The 22,264-nt window shown below is 52.2% G+C and overlaps 1 protein-coding gene across 4 annotated transcripts in view; it reads right to left on the bottom strand.

Annotated features, from left to right (window-relative positions):
- Positions 1-2,484: 2,484 nt before the first annotated feature.
- BCL9L (BCL9 like) overlaps positions 2,485-22,264 on the bottom strand; it is a 102,114-nt gene continuing 82,334 nt past the window's right edge. For 3 of the 4 annotated variants that reach the window (XM_065570317.1, XM_065570316.1, XM_024102968.3), the window contains 6 exons: positions 19,172-19,294; positions 13,553-13,763; positions 12,008-12,092; positions 9,396-11,784; positions 6,998-7,258; positions 2,485-4,038 (listed from right to left, as the gene is read on the bottom strand). In XM_065570317.1, the coding sequence (XP_065426389.1) occupies positions 2,888-4,038; positions 6,998-7,258; positions 9,396-11,784; positions 12,008-12,092; positions 13,553-13,763; positions 19,172-19,294 (4,220 nt within the window). In that variant the 3' untranslated portion in view covers positions 2,485-2,887. The remainder of the gene's footprint in view (positions 4,039-6,997; positions 7,259-9,395; positions 11,785-12,007; positions 12,093-13,552; positions 13,764-19,171; positions 19,295-22,264) is intronic. The other variant, XM_065570318.1, reaches the window with a different exon arrangement.

Genomic DNA, 22,264 nt, shown 5'->3' on the forward strand with positions numbered 1-22,264 from the left:
TCATGTGAGGACAGTGCTGACAGAACAGAGATCCAACACCTCAGGACCTTTCTCAGCTAGACTAGATGGGTAGGGGGAAGTGTAGGAGGTCTACACACTGGAGCTTTTAATCACTCAGGGGTCAAAGCAATGGCTGTCTGGAGACAAAGCTTAATTTTATTTAAAAGATTATGGCTTCAAATAGAGAGACTTAATGGTGGGGGGTGAAATGCCCCTTAACGTATGGGGCCAGGGGCTTTTGTGGTGCATGGGGCTTGTGCTGGTCCTGAGCAACTCCCAATGGTGTTTACAAGGGAAATACTAGCAGGGGTTACCCCCAACAGCACTGCCAGGGGGCAACATGGAGAAATAGGGAAGGTTTGTTTTACAGTATGGTTTGTATTGTTCTGCTTGAACCAGCTCTTCCAGCACCAATCTCCCCCTCTCCAGTCTCTGAAATGGGTAAACAACCACCCCGGTTAAAAAGCAAGGTGCCTGAGTGCACTTAAGAGTGGGAGGTGGAGGAGACAGCCCTCTTGGCCCTTCGACAGGGCAGGGCACTGTCCCAGGCAGAGATGGGCAACGCAATGGGTTGTTCCCATTTTACCAAATGGGACAGAGCTGGAAAAGTGCCTCTGGTTTTAGCCCATTGCTGTTCTGAGAGCCACACTCATGGTCCCTAGACACAGGCCCAAAGCAAAAGACCAGAGCTCAACACCCTTCCCAGCCAGCCCCATTCCCACAAAACACCCTCAAACTTGGGAATGGTTCTGTCTAAACTTTTTGGTTTCAGCCCATTGGGATCTGGCCTAAGAGACTGTTGGGCTGGTGCAGTTCAGCAGCCTTTGCTAACAGATTCACTCTTGGAACCACAAACAGAAGGTTCACTTTTCATGCAGTGCTTCTCAACTTCTCGGTGCAGAAGCTTTATTTCTCCTCCATTGTGCTGCTTGGGGAAGGGGCCCCTTTGCTATGAGAGGGGCAACAAAAAGGCTGGCTTTTCTGAGATAAACCTCAAATTGGTGGTAGATTAGGGTGCCCCATGGTCATTTGGATCCATTTTTTAGAATATTTTCCTGCAATCCACAGAGACTGCATGCACACATGGATTATCTCCAACCTCCCTTCAAAAAGCGGTCATAGCACACTCTAAGAACTCTCTGCAGGAAGAGGGTGCCAGGCATGGGGACACTCCCCCACACGAAACTTATGCTTGCAGTCCTTGCTTTAAGCAGCCTACAGCGGTAGTGGAAATGAAGTCCCAGCTGCTCCTATGAGTAACATGGAATGACCTGTGGAGGAGACATCTCCCAGCATAGCTTCTAAGACCAGATGAGACCATTGTGATCATCTAGTCTAGCTTCCTGTATAACACAAGCCATGGAACTTCCCTGAATAAATTACTGTTTGAACTAGAGCTTCGTTTAGAAAAACATCAGCTCAGTCTGAGCAGGAGGCCTCTTGTATCCAGGTGGAGTATTGCATGCAAGGACTTGATGTCTCTACAGGCTGCACATCCATAGTAGAGAGCAGGGCTGCTGCAGGTGGTTTCAGGGTATAAAGGTGGCCTTACAGCTGCTGCCCAACTGCCTCTAGGGCCTTTCATGGAGGAGTCTGGGATTCCAAGATTGAGAAAATGCTTGGAGAACCTTTACCATAAAATGCCTGCTTTTATGCATCAGGCTAGCTCTCCCACAGAAATGTGTGCACTTCGGAGGCAAAGGACATAGTGCAGCAGGGTGAGATGCATGAACTCATGTAAGTGGGAGCAGAGCCAACAAGGAGTATGGGATGCTTTGGTGGGGGTGTGTCTGTGTGTCTTGAGTTCCCTCCTGGCCTCTGCACAACACATCCAGGAAGCACAGGATGAAATCAGCCAGTCAGAAATCCCAGTGTTCATTCTGCTATCTCCACTCCACAGCGACATGCACACAACACACAGAACATCTGGGGATGGAGAAGGGAGCAGGGAGTGTCATGATTGGGTGGAGGCCTCATGGTCCAGTTACTTGTTACTTGCAGAGTGGGATCAGACCCCCCACCCTTCCCTAAACTAAACAACTGGGCCCTCTCCTTGCTCATGCTACCAGCAGCTTCACCACGCAGCAGAGACAGATAAAGACCACTATCCATCCCAACCACCAAACAGCGTCTCCCACAACCAACACTGTTTTATAGATATCTCAGCAGCTCCAATCCTGCAGGTGGATCCATAAGACTGGGTGCACCCCTGAACCGAGTACAGGCCCAGAGGGTCTGACTGCAGAATCAGGATCTAAGATGTGTATATATGTCTGTTCAAAACCATGCATCCCCGCACACAAGCTGTTTTGATGCATGAATGATGTGGGGCTGGCAAAGAGGCTCTTTTGCAGAGGGCTCTCTCAATACCCACTCACCTCCTCCCACTCCCCTAGAACCTCCTCTGCAAGAGTTTTAAACCTTCATACATTGATTTTTTGAAAAGTTTTGTTGTTGTTTTAAAACAGAAAATTGAGGCTTCTATTAAAACACAGAAATACAGACAATTTAAAACCAGCACAAGTTTCTGCCTTTCCCAGCCCTATTTACAGCTCATTCAAAATCTTGTTGTACATTTTGGTTGTTCTTTAAAACAAAACAAAAAACAAAGAAAACCCACACTACGAGGAAAAAAAAAAGGAAGATTTTACAAACTGCCGTAGGGTCTGGAAGCCCCCGGTCACCACTTGGGTTTCAAAAATAATAATACCCCCGCCCCCCAAAAAGGATTCACATCAATTTTACTGCACATCTGGTTTTCCTTATAGAGGCAAATCCAATATGAAAAACCCTCCGCACCCCCACAGGCCCCAGCCTCCCGACCCTAATCCAAATAAAGGTTTAAAAAAAAAGTTTCTACAATCGGCCCTTGCCCCTCAGGACATGATTAGAAAGGCAGGTTCGCCATGTTTCCAGGCCCGGAGATGTAGCTCATTTGGCTGTCCAGTGAAACACTCCTCTGCCTCATCTGGTGTGTGACCATAAGGTTCTGCTGAGGTGGGGGCCCCATGAGGGAGCCCTGAGGCGACATCATATGACCCGACTGGGCGTACATTTCCCCTGACACAGACATGCTCCTCTGCTTAGCCTGCATCAGCATGAAATTCTGCTGGGCCATCAGACTCTGCTGGGGGGACATCATGCCCTGGTGCATGCTGTTCCCCATCATGGCTTGCTGGGGTGGCATACCTGTCCTGCTCAGCATGGACACCTGTCCAGGGTGGCACATAGACATGTTGAGTCCCCGCTGCATGCCCTGCTGCCCTGGAAGGCTGGGGGTGCTCATGCCTGGCCGTGTGGGTGGCTGCTCAGCCATCATGTTCTGCAGGTTCATGAGGTGGAGGTTGGAAGGCTGTGATTTCGGTGCTTGGCTGTCACTCTTGGGGAAATACTGCAGGGTGCTGCTCGGCTTCTCTGAAGGGATGATCCTGGAGAGGTCAAACTCAGGGATGCCCGTAGGTGTGGGGCGGATGACCTCACTGAGCTCAGGGTCATTCAGCACTGAAGCCACACCCGGAAGCACAGTGGGATAGGGATCTCCAATCCGAGGAGGGATGTTCTTGCCCAGCATGTGCTGCTGGGGGGGCATCTGGCCAGGCTGCTGGGAGGGAAGGTCCTCTGGTGGCAAGGGCATCCCGGGCGGGTAATGTTGCTGCATCCCAGCCCCACCTCCTGGCGTCATGGGCATACCCGCAGCTGGAGACTGCATGGCATTGTGGGGCTGCTGCATGCGGGGGAACACCAGCTGGTTGGAAGGGATCATCTGAGAATTGTTTGGCACAGGGCCGCAGGGCTGGTTCAAGGAGTCCTGGGGCCCTGGAGGCAGCATCATGGGATTTGGGGGGGGCACACCCGCCCCCTGCGCACCAGGGTGCATCGGAATGTTGGCGCCCAGGGGATTCGGCGAGGACATCATGGACGTCGGGGGTTCATGGGAGAGTGGCTGCTGGCCAGGCAAGTTCATCCCCATGGGACTCTGCGAGGATGCAGGCCCCACTGAGTTCAAGTGCAGTTGATTTGGCTGATTTCCTGTGATACCTAATGAAGGGGAGAAGGAGAGTTAACTCAATGCCCATGCACCTCCTCCCACTGCATGCAGAGAGCATGTCCCTGGTGCTAGCAGCTCTCTCCATTGAAATCAGCATCTAAGCAGAGATCAGCTCCAGCCAGGTTCCCTGGAGTGTTCAAACCTGGCCCAGCTCTGCTCTCACTGCTAGACCCATGGAGAGGGTCTGCCATAGAGGGTCCATCAGGGCAGTAAGGTCAGCGAAAGAGTCCCTAAGCCCAGGGGACTCTGCTGTCAGACCTGATACCTGCTCAGTACCCTCACCCAGCACCTCATTGCCATGGCAGCATCACACCCTGCCCCATACCAGCCAGGTGCTAGGCTGTACAGGGGAGAAGTGAGCACCACAGAGCACATGCTTGGGAGGCCAGCCCCTCCCTCTCTCACTGAGGCAGTAACGGCACATCAGCACTGCATCTGGGAGCCAGCCTCCAGCCCGGGGCCACAGATTTGTGCTAGCATTCTAAAAATAGCGGTTTAGATGGTGCTTCGAAGTTGCAACTGTGGCTGGAGCTTGGCTCTCAAGCCCACCCCAGGCATCAGAGCCTGAGCTCCCGCCCAAGCTGTAACGTCTACACAGCTATTTTTAGAGTGCTAGCGTGAGTCTGTGGACCCAGGCTGGAAGGCTCACTCCCAGATGCAGTGTAGACTTGCCTTAAGAGGGCCCGCTGGTAGGTGCTGCTGCTTCTGATGAGAGCTGCTCCAGACCTCAGAGCTGGCCTAGTGCAGGCAGGGAATAGGTGGGGTTCAATGGATGTTACCGCAAGACTCAGTCGGTCATTGGCCATACATAGGGCTTGTGGCTCTTACCAGCCCAGCAGATCCTGTTCCCCTCTGTTGCTACGCAGGCTGGGACAGTACAGCACAGCAACCTCTCTACTGTGTTGAGCACAAGGAACACCGTCAGCACAGCCATTAGTTGGCAACCTCTGTGCAGCTCCAAGGTGCCCCCCAGTGGTGGATACCGAGAAGGACAGCACAGCTACCCACCTAGCGCCCAGCACTGCCTGGCTTACACAAGGCTCACAGCCAGCATGGGAGGGAGGTGTGGGCCCCCCACTGTGGAGGTCAGAAAGACTTTCTGAAATCAGAACTAAGGAGTTCTCAGATTATGCCTCTCTCTCAGCTCTGACTGTGCAGGCCCTGGGAACCTGCATGGACTGGATAGCCCAGTCCCTGCTCAGGCTTTCCCATCCCACTGGGACATACCTTGCTGAGACCATCTGAGGTTTCCTACACAGCAGAGCTCTGGGCTGGAGATAGTGGTGATGATGGGACATCTCTGGTAGGAGGGGGAAATTTAAGGGCATCCCAATGGTCACAGCCCCCTCCCTCCTCGAAGCAGGGCAAACATGGTTCCTGGAAACCTAGGTCTAGGACTCAAACAAGGGGAGTGGCCAAGTACTAGAGCATGGGCTGCCATCCCAGAGACAACACTCAGCAGATGGTTGAGGGAGGAACACTGGGCATGTGGGGGCAGAGAGGAGATGACAAAGAGGATAGGGAGATAAGTAAAATCTAGGGGGTGTTACATCATCCCCATGCCCGGTGGCATGGTACATGTAGCTCACATGAACACTGCATCTCCCATTATCTGTTTTATCCGCAGCTGATCTTGGCTGTGTGCTGGGCTAGAAACTCTAGTGTCTCCTGGGCTCGCTATGTTTGCCAGGCAGATCAATGGCACATGGAGAAGGCAGCAGCTGGCCCTGGCCAGTCAGTAAGAAGCAGATGGCAGAACAATGCCAAGCAAACAAACACTTGCCAGCTTCGCACCGGGTTCTGGAAGCACCCAATGCCTTTGCAAAGCTGCGGCAAGCTGGGAAACCAGCCTGGGAAGCCAGTTCAGCAGTTCCATTTAAGGAGCTTAGTCAATAGTATCCAGGGAGCTAGAGTTTCCCCCAAGGCCTTTGGTTACACCTGAATGCAGGACAGCTGGATGGGCTCCATTGCTTTTACTTGTGCTAGTGAGAACACTGGGAGCCCAAGACACTCAAAGACACCCATACCTCAGACCTGACATCCCTATGTCTCACCTAAGGAGATGTAACCCTTGCAATAATCTGTACCCCTAGCATCCTGGTGGATTTACAGGGACTACAGTTACCATTAATAACCCAACTGTATTATACTGCAATTAACTGGCTGGTGTGTATATGGCACTGTTGCCCTCTGCTGGCTGGAATCGGAATTGCTTGCTGTGTGTCAAGGCCTCATACTACTAACAGATAGTAATTTTCCTTGAACTCAGTTGGTCAGGCCAATGCTTTTGGAGTGGGCGATCCTGGGTTCTAACCTGCTGCCTCTGTGACATTTTGAGAGGCCACAGCAAGGATGCAGTCATGAAGTTTACTATATTAAGTCATACATTTGGGTAGGAGTGATCCTTCCACAGCATGGTGCACAACAAGGATTACACCCTGTCCTGTCCCTGTAGAGGGCTCACTGAGTCTTCTCCCTTGTCCAACTTCTTCCTCAGGCTTCTCCCTGTGCCTGGAACAAACGCTTCTCTTCCCTACAGGATAAATGCTCTCATCTGACTCAATTAACCCTTTCGTTCTCCTTGCTTTGCAGCTCCAAATGTCTGTTCCTATTCTGACTCTCAATTAGCACACTTTTCTACAACATGTCCCCAAGGTACTTTCTAGTCATCAATGCACTGAGCCCCATGCTCCAACAGAGGTAGGGATGGATAGGGAAACAGGAACAGACAAGTTAAGTGACTTGTCCAAAGCCACAGAAGAGCTTGTCCAAAGCACAGTGGCAGAGCTGGGAATAGAATTCCTGATCTCCACTCTGAGCATCAGAACCACACCCAGGTGTTCTGCCTCCCAGGCCTGTGTGTGAGCCACAAGACCAGTCTTACCCCTATAAAGCCCAGCTCCAGCTTGCTCTCCCTGCTGGCGCAGACACAGTCCCAGAAGAACGTACCTGGCATGCTTCCTGGTGGGAGCATAGGCCTGTCTGGGAGCAGCTCATCATCAGAGGTGGCGATGGTTTTGATGGCATTGTGGTAGAGTGGTGTGGAGCTGGGCATGGCATACTTGGACATCTGTGACATCATCAGCGAGAGGGGGTTCTGGGAGGGGGATGGATCTGGAGAGGAAGTAAAAGGTATGTTGGGATTCATGGTGCTAGAGGGATTACTGGCTGGCGCAGAGGAACTGCTCCTAGGCCCAGGAGGGAGCGAACCTGCAAGCAAGAGAGAGAGAGAGACCAGCTTAGTGCTCCCTGCAAGCTGCAGCCTGCTCCCATCGGGCAGCATCCCCAATTCTCTGCTTGGAACACTGATGGACCCAAACCAGGCCTGGCCCCCAACCAAAACCCCCTATGGACTCTGGGGAAGTTCTGTGCTGGGACCACCTGCTATGGTTGACACCAGAGCCAGACACCCCAAACTATGGGGGAGTTAGATCTGATCTAGTCCCAACTTCCAAGCTCTGGCCCTTCCCTCATGAACTGAAGAAGGGGAGGGGCAGGTGCTGAGGGGAAGGCACTGAGTTTGAGGCCTTTTTCTAGACCTGGATACAGAAAACTTTGCCCCTTTTCCCTACCTGCTTCTTTTTAAAGTTCCCGCTGGATGCCTGGGGGCAAAATACACACTAACTTCAAGAGCAAACACAGAGAAGTCAAAAACTGGGGCATGCGTGTGCATGTCAAGTATGCGGAGGCCAAGCGTGAGTAAGAAAAATGCAGCAGTTGGTGGCCTGGCCGACAATCCGCTCTGGGTGGAGTACAAGATGGGACTGACGCCACTGCACTAAGTAGCTCTGAGCACATGCTGCCTGCACCATGCAGGGCTACCTGGAACCGTTCTTCCAGCACTAGATACCTCAGGGGCCTTACCCTGACATCCCTTCCCTGGATGTAGCTGTGGGTAGGTTTCTGGCTCTCAGTGTGTATTGCGAGGATGCAAATTACCCTGGTGGGCAATGGCTCTGCATTCACTCAAGGCCTCCTCAAGCAAGTAGGCATGGATGGGAACAGCCTGTTTGTACAGGGGAATGGGGTGGGGGTTTGCTGGGAAGAGGTGTTAACCTTGCTAGAAGGCATGGGGAGAGAGGTGAACCAGCCCCCTAGTACCTAGGAAGGAACCCTGCTTTCTAGCCCATCCTGTTACCCCTATATGAGTGGCCGTAGAAGAAAGAAAGTGGGGATGGGGAATCCTTGTCATATCATCAGAGGGACAATGAAAGACTCAAGTCAGGGCCAGGGGAAACTGAAGCACCAAGAGGTGAAGGGACTTGCCCAAGGTGACAGTGGCAGAGCAAGCCTTAGAGTTTTGAAGTCCTCACTCTAAGACTCTGCTTTGACCATTAGACAATGCTGCCTGCATAAATAACTGGATTAAATTCTGATCTACCTGAAAAATGTCTCCCCAGACAACAGGACCTGGGGCCTGAGAAAAGAAACACAAGGAAATGCAGGGAGCTGGGCATTGGCCAGAGACATCTTGCAATCCCCCCAACCTTGGAGTGCACCAAGACAGGTTTGCTCAGTGACAGACACACTCCCACTGTCCCCTCCTTTCAGTGCACTTCCCCAAGTCAGGACACATGTTTAAGGACTCTGTCTCCCATCAATCCATTTTTCCATCCCTACCCAACCCTGGAGAGCATGAGCCACTCAGCAGAGGGATTTGGGAATGCTGGCATCCTGGCTCCCCATTTCTAATTTGGTCCAATGTCTCCCTCCAAACCTCTACAGTGCACGTTAGGCTGCCTACTGTTTTCCTCCTTGTGAATAAGAAAGCACAGCATCAGGGGTGAGGTGGGGCACAGCAAATCACTGGCATTAATCCCCAGAAGAAGCAAGTGCAGGCTTGCATGTGTCGGGCAGGCCAGGCTCATTCAGCTCACCAGGAAAGAGCAGTCCCTCTCCAGGGTGTATGCATTTCCCCTAATCTAGGCTCTTGCTCCCTTCTTCCCGATGCTGAGCCACATTGCCCTGAGGCCTGGTGCATGGCACAGAAAGGGAGATGGTGTGTTCTATCTCTTTGGAACAGGAACTGGGCTGCTATCACAGCACTTCCAGCTGCCAGACATCCCCATGGGCCCTACATGCCCACTCGCCAACCCCAAATCAAAGATTTGGGCCCCAAATCCCAGCACAGGGAGAGCTGGCTATGGGAAGGCAGGTTCCCACCACTGCCCTGCAAGGAAATAGCCACGTAATCATTACTAGTCTGAGTATATGGAAAATATGGGTCTGGAAGCCACAGAATTATTGGGCCCTATGAGAGTGACCAGCAATGTGCAGAGACCTTTGGAGCACCAGGTTTAATTCTATGGCCCTATCCCACTTACATACACAGTTTAGCACAGCTTACCCTGATCCAGCCCTCCCATGGAAGCTGACGAATTCATGCTGATAGGCTGCTTGCTCTGGCTGACTCCTGGACTTGGCAAGGTGGTTTTGGGAGATGGCACCCACCCGGGTGAAGGAACGGCCATGGAAGGGGACTTCAGGCGGCTTGGTGAGCTGGTGGGAGACCTGACGTTGAGGGAGGAGCTCATCACCTGGGGCGACTTCAGGGGCCCAGACTGGTTGGAAGGTGGCATGCTGACCATCTGCGAGGGCGTCTGGGGAGACTTCAGATTGGCAGATGGGGAGGGGACAAGCGGTGAGTGCACCTGGCTGAGCGTTGGGGACTTGAGGTGGGCCATGCCAGGGGAGTTCATCTGGGTGATGTTGATGGTGAGGTCGGAGGGCCTGCGGCCCAGTCCCCGTGAGGGTGCCGGGTGCATGTTGGCTAGGTTGCCCCCTTGGGTGGGAGGGGGATTGGAAGCTGGCGGCAAAGGGATGTGGCTGAGCCTGGTGGTGCCGCCGATGTTCCCAATGGACATGCCACCCTGTTCAGGGCTGAACATGTCTGGGGCACTGCCCATCTCCTGGGGCATGCTGGGATAGGGGCCCTGCCCGCCTGAGAAGCTTTGCTGCCCTTGGCTGGGGAACTGTGAGGGGATCATCATCTTCTGTGGCCCCCCCATCATTGTGCCACCACTACCATTCTGAGCCCTCACCCTGGCCAGATCCTCAGGGCTGATGCCCTGGTGGCCTATCATGTCAGGGCCCCTCATTTTCTGCGACATCATCATCTGTTGTTGTGGGGTCATCTGGACATTGAGGTTCATGTTCATGTTCATGTTGACATTCATGTTCATGTTGAGGTTCCCAGGTCCCATGGGCGCATCCATGTCTCGGAGGCTCGACTGGCTCATGGGTGGGCTCAATATCCCCCGGGTACCCGTGAAGTCCATACCTATGGGTGCGCCACCTAGGCTCTCTCCTGGCATCTGTCCAGGGAACATGGACGGGTCGATCTGCCTGTGAGCCTGTATCATCCTCTCCATTTCCAAACCTTGGCTCATGGAGCTGCCAGACATCCCAATGGGCCTCTGCATCACCACCGGGCGCTTCTCCATCAGCTGGTGCCTCAGGATCTCCTCCCTGGCTCGGGGGTTCATGAACCGCTCAGGGTCCCCTTGCCCTGAAGGATAGGGCAGGCTCCCTTGTGGAAAGTTCCCTGGGCCTCCTATTGGAGGCATATCATCATTCCATCCCATGCCAGGCCTGACTGGCCGCTGCATAGCATTCATGGGCCCAAGGGCATCCATGGGCACATTCTGCATCCCGCCAAAGCCAGAGACCCTCTGCATCTGATTTCCAGGGAACCTTGGCCCTGGGAAGGGGGGTGCTCCCCTCATCTGCATGGGGTCCTGGACCTCAATGGGCCCCCTTAGCTGGTTGCCCATCCCTGGAGGCCACGGCTCCCCAGGTTTGCTGTGATAGGGTGGTGGCGGCCCCCGAATCATCATGCCACCCATGGACTGTGGGATCATCATCTCCTGCATGGGTCGACCATGGATGCTGATCTGCTCCTCCTTCCGCCGCTTCTCCTCATAATACTCCTCCTGCAGCTTCCTCCAGGCCACTTGCTCTGGCGTCAGGCTGTCCTGGTTCAGCCGCTGCATCATGATGTTCATCTGCTGCCCCATGTCAGAGCCTGGGTGGTGGGGGACCTCATGCTCCAAGCTGGGGCCCCCCAGATTCTGCGTCTGTGAAATCATGGACTGCAGGGGCTCTTCATACTTCTTCATGCCCGCAGGTGGGAGGGGTGGCTGGGTGAGTGGGGCCTGCGACTGGGGAGTGGGGCCACCCTCACCAGCACTTTGGTTGGACTTCATGAAGGGCTCAGCCTCACTGCTGCGCAGCAGCAGGCGCTCAATGTCCCGCAGGGTCTGCAGGGAGCGTTCCCGGTGCTCCAGCTGCTCCTTAGAGAGCCCCTCTGAGTTCATGGGGTTCCTGGGGCCCAGCACTACCTGCCCATTTCCGCCTGCCCCAGCACTGGTACCATCTCCCAGTAAGTTAGAGCTGGAAGCACTAGAAGAGTCCACCTGCCCAGGCTGCATCGGGTTGGTGGAGGCGTTGGGCGTGTTGGGGTGGTTGCTCCCTGGCTGGGTGCTGCCGCTGCTATTTCCCACAGAGTTGGGAGTCAGGTCCCGCCGAATGTCCTCTCCCGTCCCTTCCTGGGGTAGGGTAGTTGGTGCAGGCAGAGCTTGCTGACTGATGCTTTGGGGTGGGGGGGGCTGTGCTGGGGGGGGCTGAGGCTGTGCCTGGTTGCCCTGCGATGCTGGGGGCTGGGACTGTGGAGTGCTGGAGGCAGGTGGGTTAACTGGCAGTTGCTCGGCGACTCCCAGTACCTTGGGAGTCGGAGCCTGTGAGAGAAAGGGGAAGCCAAAGTCAGCAAGAAACACGTAAGGCAGGTGTGTAGCCCCAGACCTTGGGTGGGCTTTGAGCCCTGAATCCCTACAAGAGCCAACTGAGCCCATCCCCCTTGAAAGAATGTGAGCTGCAAGTGGGGTCAGGGTGTGACTGGCCGTGAGGACATTAGCCAGCAGCACGCACAGACAGGAGTGTCTGGCTCACACCCAGCCATACCTGGTCTAGCTTTGCCCGGGGTACATTCTGCTGATGATAGGTCAGGATGGAGTCTGCTCGCCCCTGCAAGACGGCTTCTGCGGCACTAAGAGAGAGAGCAGCCAGTCAAGAACAGCAAAGTGTCAAGCCAGAAATACTTAGCAACAACCTGGGTCCACAGGCTCAGAACTCCCAGCAGGGCTCCCTTTGCCCGCTGGCCCCCTAATGGAATGCCCAAGCCCCCTGGGCTCATGGTGGAATCTCAGAGGAGAGTTGGCACTGAACTTCCCCCTCTTCTGCACAGATCTCAGGGCATCTCTCTGACAGGAAAACATCTGCCTTGCAATTTCCCCTTCCCCACCCCCTGAACTGTGCATTGCGCTGGGCTCTGCACTGGTTGCTGTGTGCTGCCAGAGGGATATAGCCTGGGAGGGAGACACTGGGATATGCTAGGACTAGAACCCCATGTTCTTTGCAAATGTGAAACAACACAAAATAAAAGCAAAAACAACTATCAAATGAAAAAAAATCACTGTACAGCAGGGGCTGGGCCCAGCTCCTTGCACTGGGCTATGTGACCTGGCGCACAGGGTGACAATGCTGCTCAGGTTTAGCCTGGCCATCCCTCTGCCATCATAACAGGAAGGGATGGGGGAGTGCAACCGGACCAAATCTGAGTGAGTAGCATTGTGACCTAGCAGATGATGTTGCAGCACCACTCACTGAAATTTGGCCCAGCCACACCCCAGTCCTCATGATGGAGGGGCAGCTGGGCCAAATCTGAGCAGCACTGTGACTCCGTGTGCCAGGTCTCAACACTCAGAGTGGGGAGGTCCTGCAGGATAGGAGCTGCTGCAATGGGGTGAGTGTGAGGCAGGCTCGCTCTGTGCCCCCTCAGGGCCTCCCACTTCTCCTGGGGGCAGGACCCAGCCCCTCCCACATGGATAAAACAGCACAAAGTTCCTGAAAAATAAAAGGAAAAATTATAAAAAATAAACAGAATTTCACAGGACTTTAGCTATGACCTAAGCAGGCACTCTAAAGCTATATGTTCCCCAAGAATCAGCGGTTGAGATACTGCAAAAGAATGAAGGGAGCAAGTCGAGGGCACCCAGTAATCTGGAGCGTTAGCACCCAGTGCCTCCCACTGCAATCTGTTCTCCCAGGGCCCTTCCAGATCACACCACTAATCCATCTAACCAAGTATCCTGCCCTCTGGCAGCAGCCAACACGTGTTTCAGTGTTCCTATGACCTTTTATTATACATCTGGCCAAATGCACTCTGTGGTTCCTGTTGCAGCTGGCAGAGCTAGGGCACTACCAGGAGGCAGATCACATTTAAGATGAAATCTCTCCACCAGCAGCTGACAACTATGCAAAGGAGAATGCGGATTGGGGGATGGGGGGAGACGTCATGCTAGGGGCAACCCAGGGAACCTCCAGTCCCCACCTTCTCCAGAGGCTGCAGTGCTAACTGCAGCATGTAGGAGGCAGCTGTGGTAAACCAATCCAAGTGGCCAGAGCCAATGGGGAGGACTGGGGAGGACACAGGGGTTTACCGCTTACGTGTTAGCAAGGTGAGTGGTGAAGACGTAAACAAACTGGGAAGGCTGCTTTCCGGCACCACCACCTCCACTGCCCCCAGCATCGGGTCGCAGGCCAGGAGCAGCACCATGTGGTGCATTGGAAGAACTGGTCTCATTCAGGTTCGGCAGCGGGTTGGACCCAGGACCAAGCTGCGGGGCTGTGGACATTGCAGGATCTGCTACATTACAGTCTGCAGAGGGCACAGGAGAGAGCAGCTGTTACCAACAATCAGCATAAGACAAACTGCTGGGAAGCACCGCGCAGGATGCCAGAGCTAAACAGCACACATTGAATGTCTGGACTAAGGGCAGTTACCAGAGTGAGGTGGGTATAACACAGGAGTTCAGGGCTGGAATAACAGGAGTCTGGGGGGTCAGGATTGAGAGGAACCAGCAAAGCTGCCTATGGTGTGGGGGAGCCTGGGGCTGGGATAGTGGGATCTGCAAGCTGGCACTGGCAGAGCTGTGCGTGTCGAGGGAGCCCAGGACGGAAGTAGCAGGGAGTCTGAGTATCAGGATTGTGGGGCAGTGTCAGAGGTGAGTGTGAGGAGAGGATTCAGTGTCTTTGCTCCAACAGTCTACCCTGAAGTTTATCCCCTTACAAAACACAGGAAAGAACATGTGTTGGGGAGCAGGGCCTCTCTCCTACATCTTCCCGCCAGCAGGGCAGGGCTATGCATTCCCCCAGCCTCCAGCAGATGGCAGCACACAACAGGGCTTTTTCTGGGCCTGGATATCTACAGCCTCCCAGAGAGATGTGAGGAGCAGGGAGTGGCTTAGTTCCTCCCCTTCATTTTCCCTCCTGGTGAGTGATCAACCTCAAACACCCGCAGCCTTCCCCTTCCAGGGCAATTTCCAGAGAGACACTCCGGGAACACTGCACACTGGAGCGATAATAATTAATCATTATCAATTATTTAATAATACTCCTACTTAATATTAATAATAATTGTAATTAACAACAACACTTAGTGCTTTGCATTTGCACAGCGCCCTATGGACAGCTGGGGGGTAGTTAGTAGATATTCTGCATTAGCACTTCCACTTGCACAAAGCCCCCTTGAAGCCAGAGCCACACTCATCCCCCCAGGCCCTGAACTTGACTGGGAGTGCAGAGCTACTGCACCTTCAGGTGAACTACGAGGCTCTAGCATTAAATAAAGGACGAGGCCGGGATGGGTCAAGGCCAGGATTCACCCAGAGCTTCCTCTGTGCACTGTCCAAACTATCCTGTGTCTCTGAGCAAGACTTCCCTAGAGTGTCTGTGCTGGGAGGGGAACCAGGCTCTTGTCTCGGTCATGGGGGCAGTCTGAGGAAGGCTCACTCCTCCCCATGTTATGGGGATCATGGTGCCTGTGTTGGCAAAATTCTATGCAGAACTGTTAAAATCCAGCCATTTTAAACAGGAGAATGGCCATTTGTTCGCCAGCTTGTCACACATGGCAGCATCCTGACAATCTGCTTACAGCGAGCCTCAGAAATAGCAGTTAGTCTTACCTTGCACCTTTCACCCATGGATCACAGTGTGTTTTGTAAAGGGCAGAGCAGCATTATCCCTTTCTACTGAGGCACAGAGGAGAAGTGACTTACCAAAGGTCACCCAGTGAATCTGTGGCAGAGCCAAGAAGAGAACCCAGTCGTCCTGACTTCCAGCCTAGTGCCCTGGGCTATACTGCCTCAAACCCAGTGATCTAAAGGGAGGAGCCTTGAACAGCAACTTGCTGTAAGCCCTTGTTTGTTTGCACTACACTGAGTCAGACACAAGGGCAACTCTGCAGCTCCTTGTATGCTTGTCCATTTTCTTTGTACTGCCTGCCTTGCTCTGCACCCAGCTGTAGGCCTTCACAGCAGAGGGGAGGATCCTCGCTCTAGGATGATGCAGAAATGCGCATTTCCAACTGGCAACTTTCCTGCAGCAAAGATAGTCAGACTCCCATACAACTTTATGAAGCATTAACATGGAACAGCAGCCTTGAAAGTTGACAGTGAAACAGTCAAATAAGTTCAGTTACTGTGCGTTGTGCTGCAACATTGCAAGTGGCTAAAACATCCAATTCTTGAGCAACAGTCTTTGCCATAAATAATGCAGGCAGAAGGCGCAAGGCCAGAAGAGGAAGCTAGTGCACTACTAAGACTTTGAGGCTGCTGTGCTTTGCTGTCTTCACTTTCCTCTCCCTCAACCACATCTCTTCAGCCTCTGACTCCCTGTTGCAGGGCAGTTCACCAACATGGCCTGTTAGCTGCATCGTCCCACCCTATAGTGTCTATATTAAAAGCTTTGAAGTCACTCTTGGAAACATCCTTGAACCTGAGCCTAAGTTGGCCCAGTGGCCTTGGAGCATCCACAAATTCTCCATACAGGAGATCCTTCAGAATGCGCCCATCATCTATCCATTGCAGATAACAAAGCCAGCAACTGTGTTTAAGAATAGTGATTAGACTTGGCAATTTTGCTTTCTCAGGTACTTTGGTGTCAGAAACTTTGGTTTCTCACTTGATATTTAGAATATGAAGACGACAATGGGTGTGGAAGGTGTTTAGCCTACTCATGTCCACTGTAGGTGGTCCAAATCTTGCCACTATACAGCAGTATAATTAAAATGCACAGCTGGTAGACCCATACCTTGGTGTGGGTCTGGGGGATGCCTTTCCAATGTGAGAATTAAGCTCATCATATAGAGGTAGGTTATCCAGAACAGTTGATCCTAGATAGCAGAGCTTGTGACAAATTCTAGCATGGTACTAGCTATTAAAACTTTTGGTGCAGTCCACACACGTGTGCCATAATCATGGTCTTCTTTAGACCAATGATTAGTCCAAATTTGTCACAAGCTAGTGCAAAGCTACTGCCACGTTGCTAAAGGTCCTCTTCACTGTGTGCGGCAAACAGTGCGCTGTCAGCACAAAGAAGTTCCCTTATCAGCAGGTGTTTGACTTTGCTGTTAGCTCTTATATGTGCAATGTTGAAGTGTTGTCTGTACACCCTCAGTGCTAGATGAGAAAGCATGACAAAGCAGCAGAGAGAAGAATATATCGAAAAGTGTTAGTGCCAAAACATATCTCTGTTTAATACCACTGTGGATTACAAAGCAGTCAGCTTGATCGTTATCATATTGGACTGTAGCCTTCATGCCATTGTGGAAAGATTGAATTAGACTGAGGAGGACTGTGAGTGGGGGAGGGGGCGCAACAAATTCTCTTGCAATTGGAAAAGACCCATTCTGCTGACCAGGTCAACAGCCTTTGTAAGATCTATGAAGGCCATGTAGAGAGCTTTTCCTTGTTCTTGACACTTTTCTTGTAGCGGCCTTAATGAAGACTATGTAGATAGCTGATCTACTGGCACAGAAGATACAGTGACTCTCTGAATATATGCGTTCAACAAGAACCTGGAGTCTTTTGAGGTTGACCCGTGCGAATGCCTTACCAGCAATCCTAAGGAAAGAGATTCCTCTGTAGTTTTTGCAATCACTCCATTCTCCTTTGTTTTTATACAGCATTAGGATGTTGGCATCATTCATGTCTTGCAATACCCCTCCTTCCCTCCACCAGGCAAACAAGACATTGGGCAGATGTTTAAGTCTTATTCCAGTACTTCAGCTGGAATTCCTTCTTTTCCTGTAGCCTTTCCTGGTACTAGGGAGGTGATTGCCTTTTCAAGCTCATTTATAGACGGTTCAGACTATCAAAGAGTTTGATATAGAAGCCTGGGGACTGCATTTAGTGCTGCTTCAGAAAGAGTGGTTTCATGTGACTAGAGCTTGTGATACTGCATCTATTTGCTTCTGTTGATGATGTCGTCTCCATTAAGAGATTTGAGTGGGCAGTCTTCCTGGCTGAAGGTACTATTGCTTTCTTGATTCCATCATCCTCTTAGACCTCCATTCTCAAAGGACATTTGTATCTTTTCACACACAGAGAGCGAGAGAGCGAGAGAGAGAGAGAGAGAGAGCCAGTACGATTGAGCACGTTGCCTTGATGTTTGTTGCAATGTGCTCTTAGCTATTCTGAGGTTAGCACATATTTCAGGAGAGGGGTTCATGTTGTAGTGGATATACAGCATGCATTTTGCTTCAATAACTGGAAGCATACTTCAGAGTATGTGGCAAACCAGTCTTTACCATGTACAGTCTTTTTACTGAAAGCTAAGATTGCAGCTATGTGGATGGAGAAGATAACAACGCGAGTCCCTTATGTCAAATTGGGAGCCTGGGTTGGAGAGGGTGTGGGGGAGGTATTCATGGCTAAAAGCGTCTGGAGTTTTAAGAAATACAAACCATCATGAATATTGATCTAGGAAAATCTCCTCTATCATTTTAGGGGCAATTGCTCTGATTCACAAACTCTTAGCTTCACACTTTTCTTAATGTTCCAGTTTTACCATGTTCCAGTTGCTGTGAGCAGAATTTAAACACAATTCTGGAGAGAAAGGGAAGTGAATGGGATAGATCGATCCAGGGAAACAAATCTAGCTTTTTCTTCCAGCAGCTGGGGAACTTGTCTGTTGGGAAAGCCATTGGCAGGATGAAGAGTGAGAATGTGAAGGATGGACCCAAATGGACCTGACCCAGCTGCCTCAAAAATATTTTCACTTCCACAGTTTGAAAACAGTTGAATTCAAGATGCAACAAATCAAAGGATTTTGCTGTTTCTGGAAGGCAGGAGGGACCTTCAGTTTGTTCACAACCCACCCCCACACAGACATGTCAGATCACTGTGCTATTTATTAGGCCAAGGGAAGTGCCTCAGCTTCCAGCTAAACACAAAATGACTCTTTTTTTAACATATGAGATTCCAATGGGTGGGGAGGGAGGACCGAGACGGGGGAAATGAGGAAGCGGAGGCTTAAAAGTCACATGAAACCTATTGATAAAACGTCACCATTCCCCAGAGACTTACAATAAAAACCGTCAGGGCCTCAGAGCAAGCTTTTAACTTGATTTAAAGCCTTGATCAGAAATTAAGGCAGTGTGCAGTGCACTCTGGTTAACTCAGCCCTGTCCAGATTCTTGGCAGGCCCTGAGCATTTCCCTCGATGCCAGAGCACAACCGCCTGCAGGCAGGGTTGTAGTGACTCCAGAGTGGATGGTCCGACAGTACAGTGTGAACAGGGATCTAAATCCATGCGGGAGGCACTCTCTGCAGCACAGCGCTCACGGAACATGATGAACTCTGTGCATGCACACTGGCCTGCAAAACAGCACTGAAGCCAAGTCAGTGCCAGCCATGCACAACAGCCCAGCGTGGCCAGCCACCTGTCATGGGGGTTGGGGGGGAATGTCCCCTCATGGAGACAGGGCCAAGAGGGCCTCCTACCCTCACACTGCATTCAACAATCCTCCAGCACACTACCACCTAAACCACACTGCACAAAATCCACCTGCAGAGCACCATACCACACCTCCCTCACAATACATACACACTGTGTGCAATACCACAACCCTGCAGTATCAACACACGCCTCACCAAGTGCCCTGTTAAGCCAGCAGACAGCTTCTTCTGGGAGCCTTTGGTTGCCATCGCTTCCGTCTCGGACAGACTCCAGGGCAGGAACTAGGCATGCAGTGATCTCGGGGCTGTTTGGGGAGGGGATACTCACTGTGTGTGCTGCTGATGGGTTTGTCGTCCTCCTCGCTGTCCGGACCTGAGCACCATTCGTCCCCGCTGTATGGCTGTTTCCTCTCCAGCACACACCGACGCTTGCTGCGGGGAGCCACCTCACCTGCAATGGGATAGAACCTGTCAGAAAGCGGAGAGTGCCATGGCACAGCCATGGACTGAGTAGGCTGGGGCTCTGCCCCACCATCTCCTGGCACTTAGGGTCATGCTAGCAAAACCAGCCAGGGGAGTCCAATGAACAGAGGGGCAGATGTACAAGAGTTCAGCTCCCTGTGACAGGCGTCACCCTGGCCCTGACAACCAGCCTCTGTCTGCATCTTGCACTAAACCACAGCAATCCCACCCAGCATGGAGCCATGTGGACTCCTGCCCAATGACTGAACAGCCCTACGTGGGTCAGAAGCCCTGCTATCCCCAAATAGTGCAGGACTTGCATCGAGTCTCCCTCCCTACATTGCACAACTTGGAAGCAGCATTTCCATCTCTGCCCAGAGACCATTGGCTGAACTGTGATGTGCCTGCAGCAAGGCCCTGGTTGTGCTGTGGGTGAGGACCTGTTAGCATGGCTTTGCAAAGAGGCATTTAGCAGTCAGAGCCCAGGCTGGGAACCTGCTACCAGGACCCGTTCTCCAATGCAGTCATTCCTCACCTATGGGGGGGGGGGGGGGATGGGATCACAGCCTGAGCTGGGTCCAAACTGCTGCCACAGAACTGTTTAAAACAGTGGGAGATTGTTTGTCAGGGATCTGGAAGCTTTTGCTGGAGCCCCAGCACCGTCCCGGAGCTGCGACCCAGACATTAGCCAGAGGAGGCAAAGCTGCTGCTGGAGTGCTGATCAGGAAACCTCCCATCTCTGCCATTCACAAGAGCTCAGTCTGGCACAACAGACTGACATGGGGGCTCATTAGAGGCCTGTCAACTCCCATCTCCCTGCTGGCTGCAGCAGAATTGTTCCCAGCAGGGTCCCACCCAGAGGTTTGCCCTGAGTAGCAGAAATGTGCCAAGCAATGGGGCTCCTACCCTCCCTTTGGGAGACGATACCGCAGCCTGAGCCATCTCACTGAGTGGGCACTTTCCTGGCATCCAGCCCAAATTTTCCCCTCTCAGTCTCAGTCAAGTTCTTCTCCCTTATTGCTCCTGCTCTAACTCCCCTCCCTGCATGGGGTTCACATTCCCCAGCTCTCCTCCCAGTCAGACACAATGAGTGCTCTCCCTTGACATCTTGGCCTCAGCATTTAGACGCTCTCCCCAGAGGCCTGAATCTGCAGCCGTGTATGGTGACTGGCAGGGAGAAATGCACCACTGGTTTTCATACAAGAAAAATCACTAACCACCCCTTCCTGCCCCCAGAAAACGGCAACTAGTTCCAATCAGAGCAGAATTAAAGGGGAAGGGGGGGGCAGGGACATGATTGCAAAAAAACATAGAAGCTCAGCTAGGCCAAAGCAACAGGTACATGCTGCACTGGGGCAGGGATGTAGCTTTTGCCCCAGAGATGGCTTCCTGCCTCATGGATTCAATGGTCTCTCAACAAGGCAGCAACAGGCAGGAGAGCAGTGCGTCCCTCTCCCAGGGTTTTGTCACGTTCGGAACCTGGCCTGTTCCATTCCACCATCATCAGAACATAAGAACAGCCATACTGGGTCAGACCAAGTCCATCTAGCCCAGTATCCTGTAATCCGACAATGGCTAGTGCTTCAGAGGCACAGAATGAACAGAATAGGCAATTATCAAATGATCCATCCCCCTGTCGTCCAGTCTCAGCTTCTGGGAGTCAGAAACTTAGGGATATCCAGAATGTGGGGTTGTGACCCTGACCATCTTGGTTTTGGATCTATTCTCCATGAACTTATCTAATTCTTTTTTGAACCCAGTTATACTTTTGGCCTTCACAGCATCCCTGGAAATCAGTTCCACCGGTGTCCAAGACCACCCAGCAGGCAGGAGGAAAGAGTAACATACAGCAAGGATCAGCATTGCCAACCCAGCATCCATGGGTTTTTTTGGAGGGGGTTGGGGGTGCGGGTTGAGCCTTGTATTCACATCAGCCCATCCATGGTATGTGACCAGGAGAGAGAGCTCTGCACATATCTTTGCTAGTAAGCATCCTCGCCAACTGCCTCAAAGGATGAATCTCAGGCTGCAGCTCTATAAACACAAGCAGCTTGGAATACGAGATACTTTATTATTCTTTGAAAGGAATCCATATACCTAGAGCCCTACCACATTCACGGCCATGAAAAACGTGTCACGGGCCGCGAAATCTGGTCTTGTGTGTGCTTTTACCCTATACTATACAAATTTCACAGGGGAGACCAACATTTCTCAAATTGAGGGTCTCACCTAAAAGGGAGTTGCGGGGGGGGGGTCGCAGTATTGCCACCCTTACTTCTGCGCTGCCTTCAGAACTGGGCAGCCAGAGCGCGGCGGCTGTTGGCCAGGTGCCCAGCTCTGAAGGCAGCGCCCCGCCAGCAGCAATGCAAAAATAAAGGTGGCAATACCATACCATGCCACCCGTACTTCTGTGCTGCTGCCTTCAGAGTTGGGTGGCTGGAGAGTGGCAGCTGCTGACTGAAGGCCCAGCTCTGCAGGCAGGAGTGCAGAAGTAAGGGTGGCAATACCATACCAGGCTTACTTCTGCGCTGCTGGTGGTGGTGGTGGTGCTACCTTCAGAGTGGGTTCCCAGCCAGCTGCCACTGCTCTCCAGCTGCTCAGCTCTGAAGGCAATGCCACCACCAGCAGCAGCACAGGTAAGGGTAGCAGAACCACATCCCCCTACAATAACTTTGCAACACACACCCCCCCACAACTCCTTTTTGGGTCAGGACTCCTACAATTACAATACTGTGAAATTTCAAATTTAATAGTTGAAATAATGAAATTTATTATTTTAAAATCCTATGACTGTGAAATTGACCAAAACAGACAGTGAATTTGGTAGGGCCCTACATATACTCAAATGCTACCTGGCTCCTGCTGCGAGCGAGGGAAGGCTTTGGCACTAAGCCCAAGGTTGCGGGGCAGAGATTTCCAGGGGTGGAAATGGAAGGGAGATTTAGGGCCATTTGAGGGA

The sequence above is a fragment of the Chrysemys picta genome, chromosome 16 (genome assembly GCF_011386835.1).
Source record: "Chrysemys picta bellii isolate R12L10 chromosome 16, ASM1138683v2, whole genome shotgun sequence".
Taxonomy (NCBI): domain Eukaryota; kingdom Metazoa; phylum Chordata; order Testudines; family Emydidae; genus Chrysemys; species Chrysemys picta.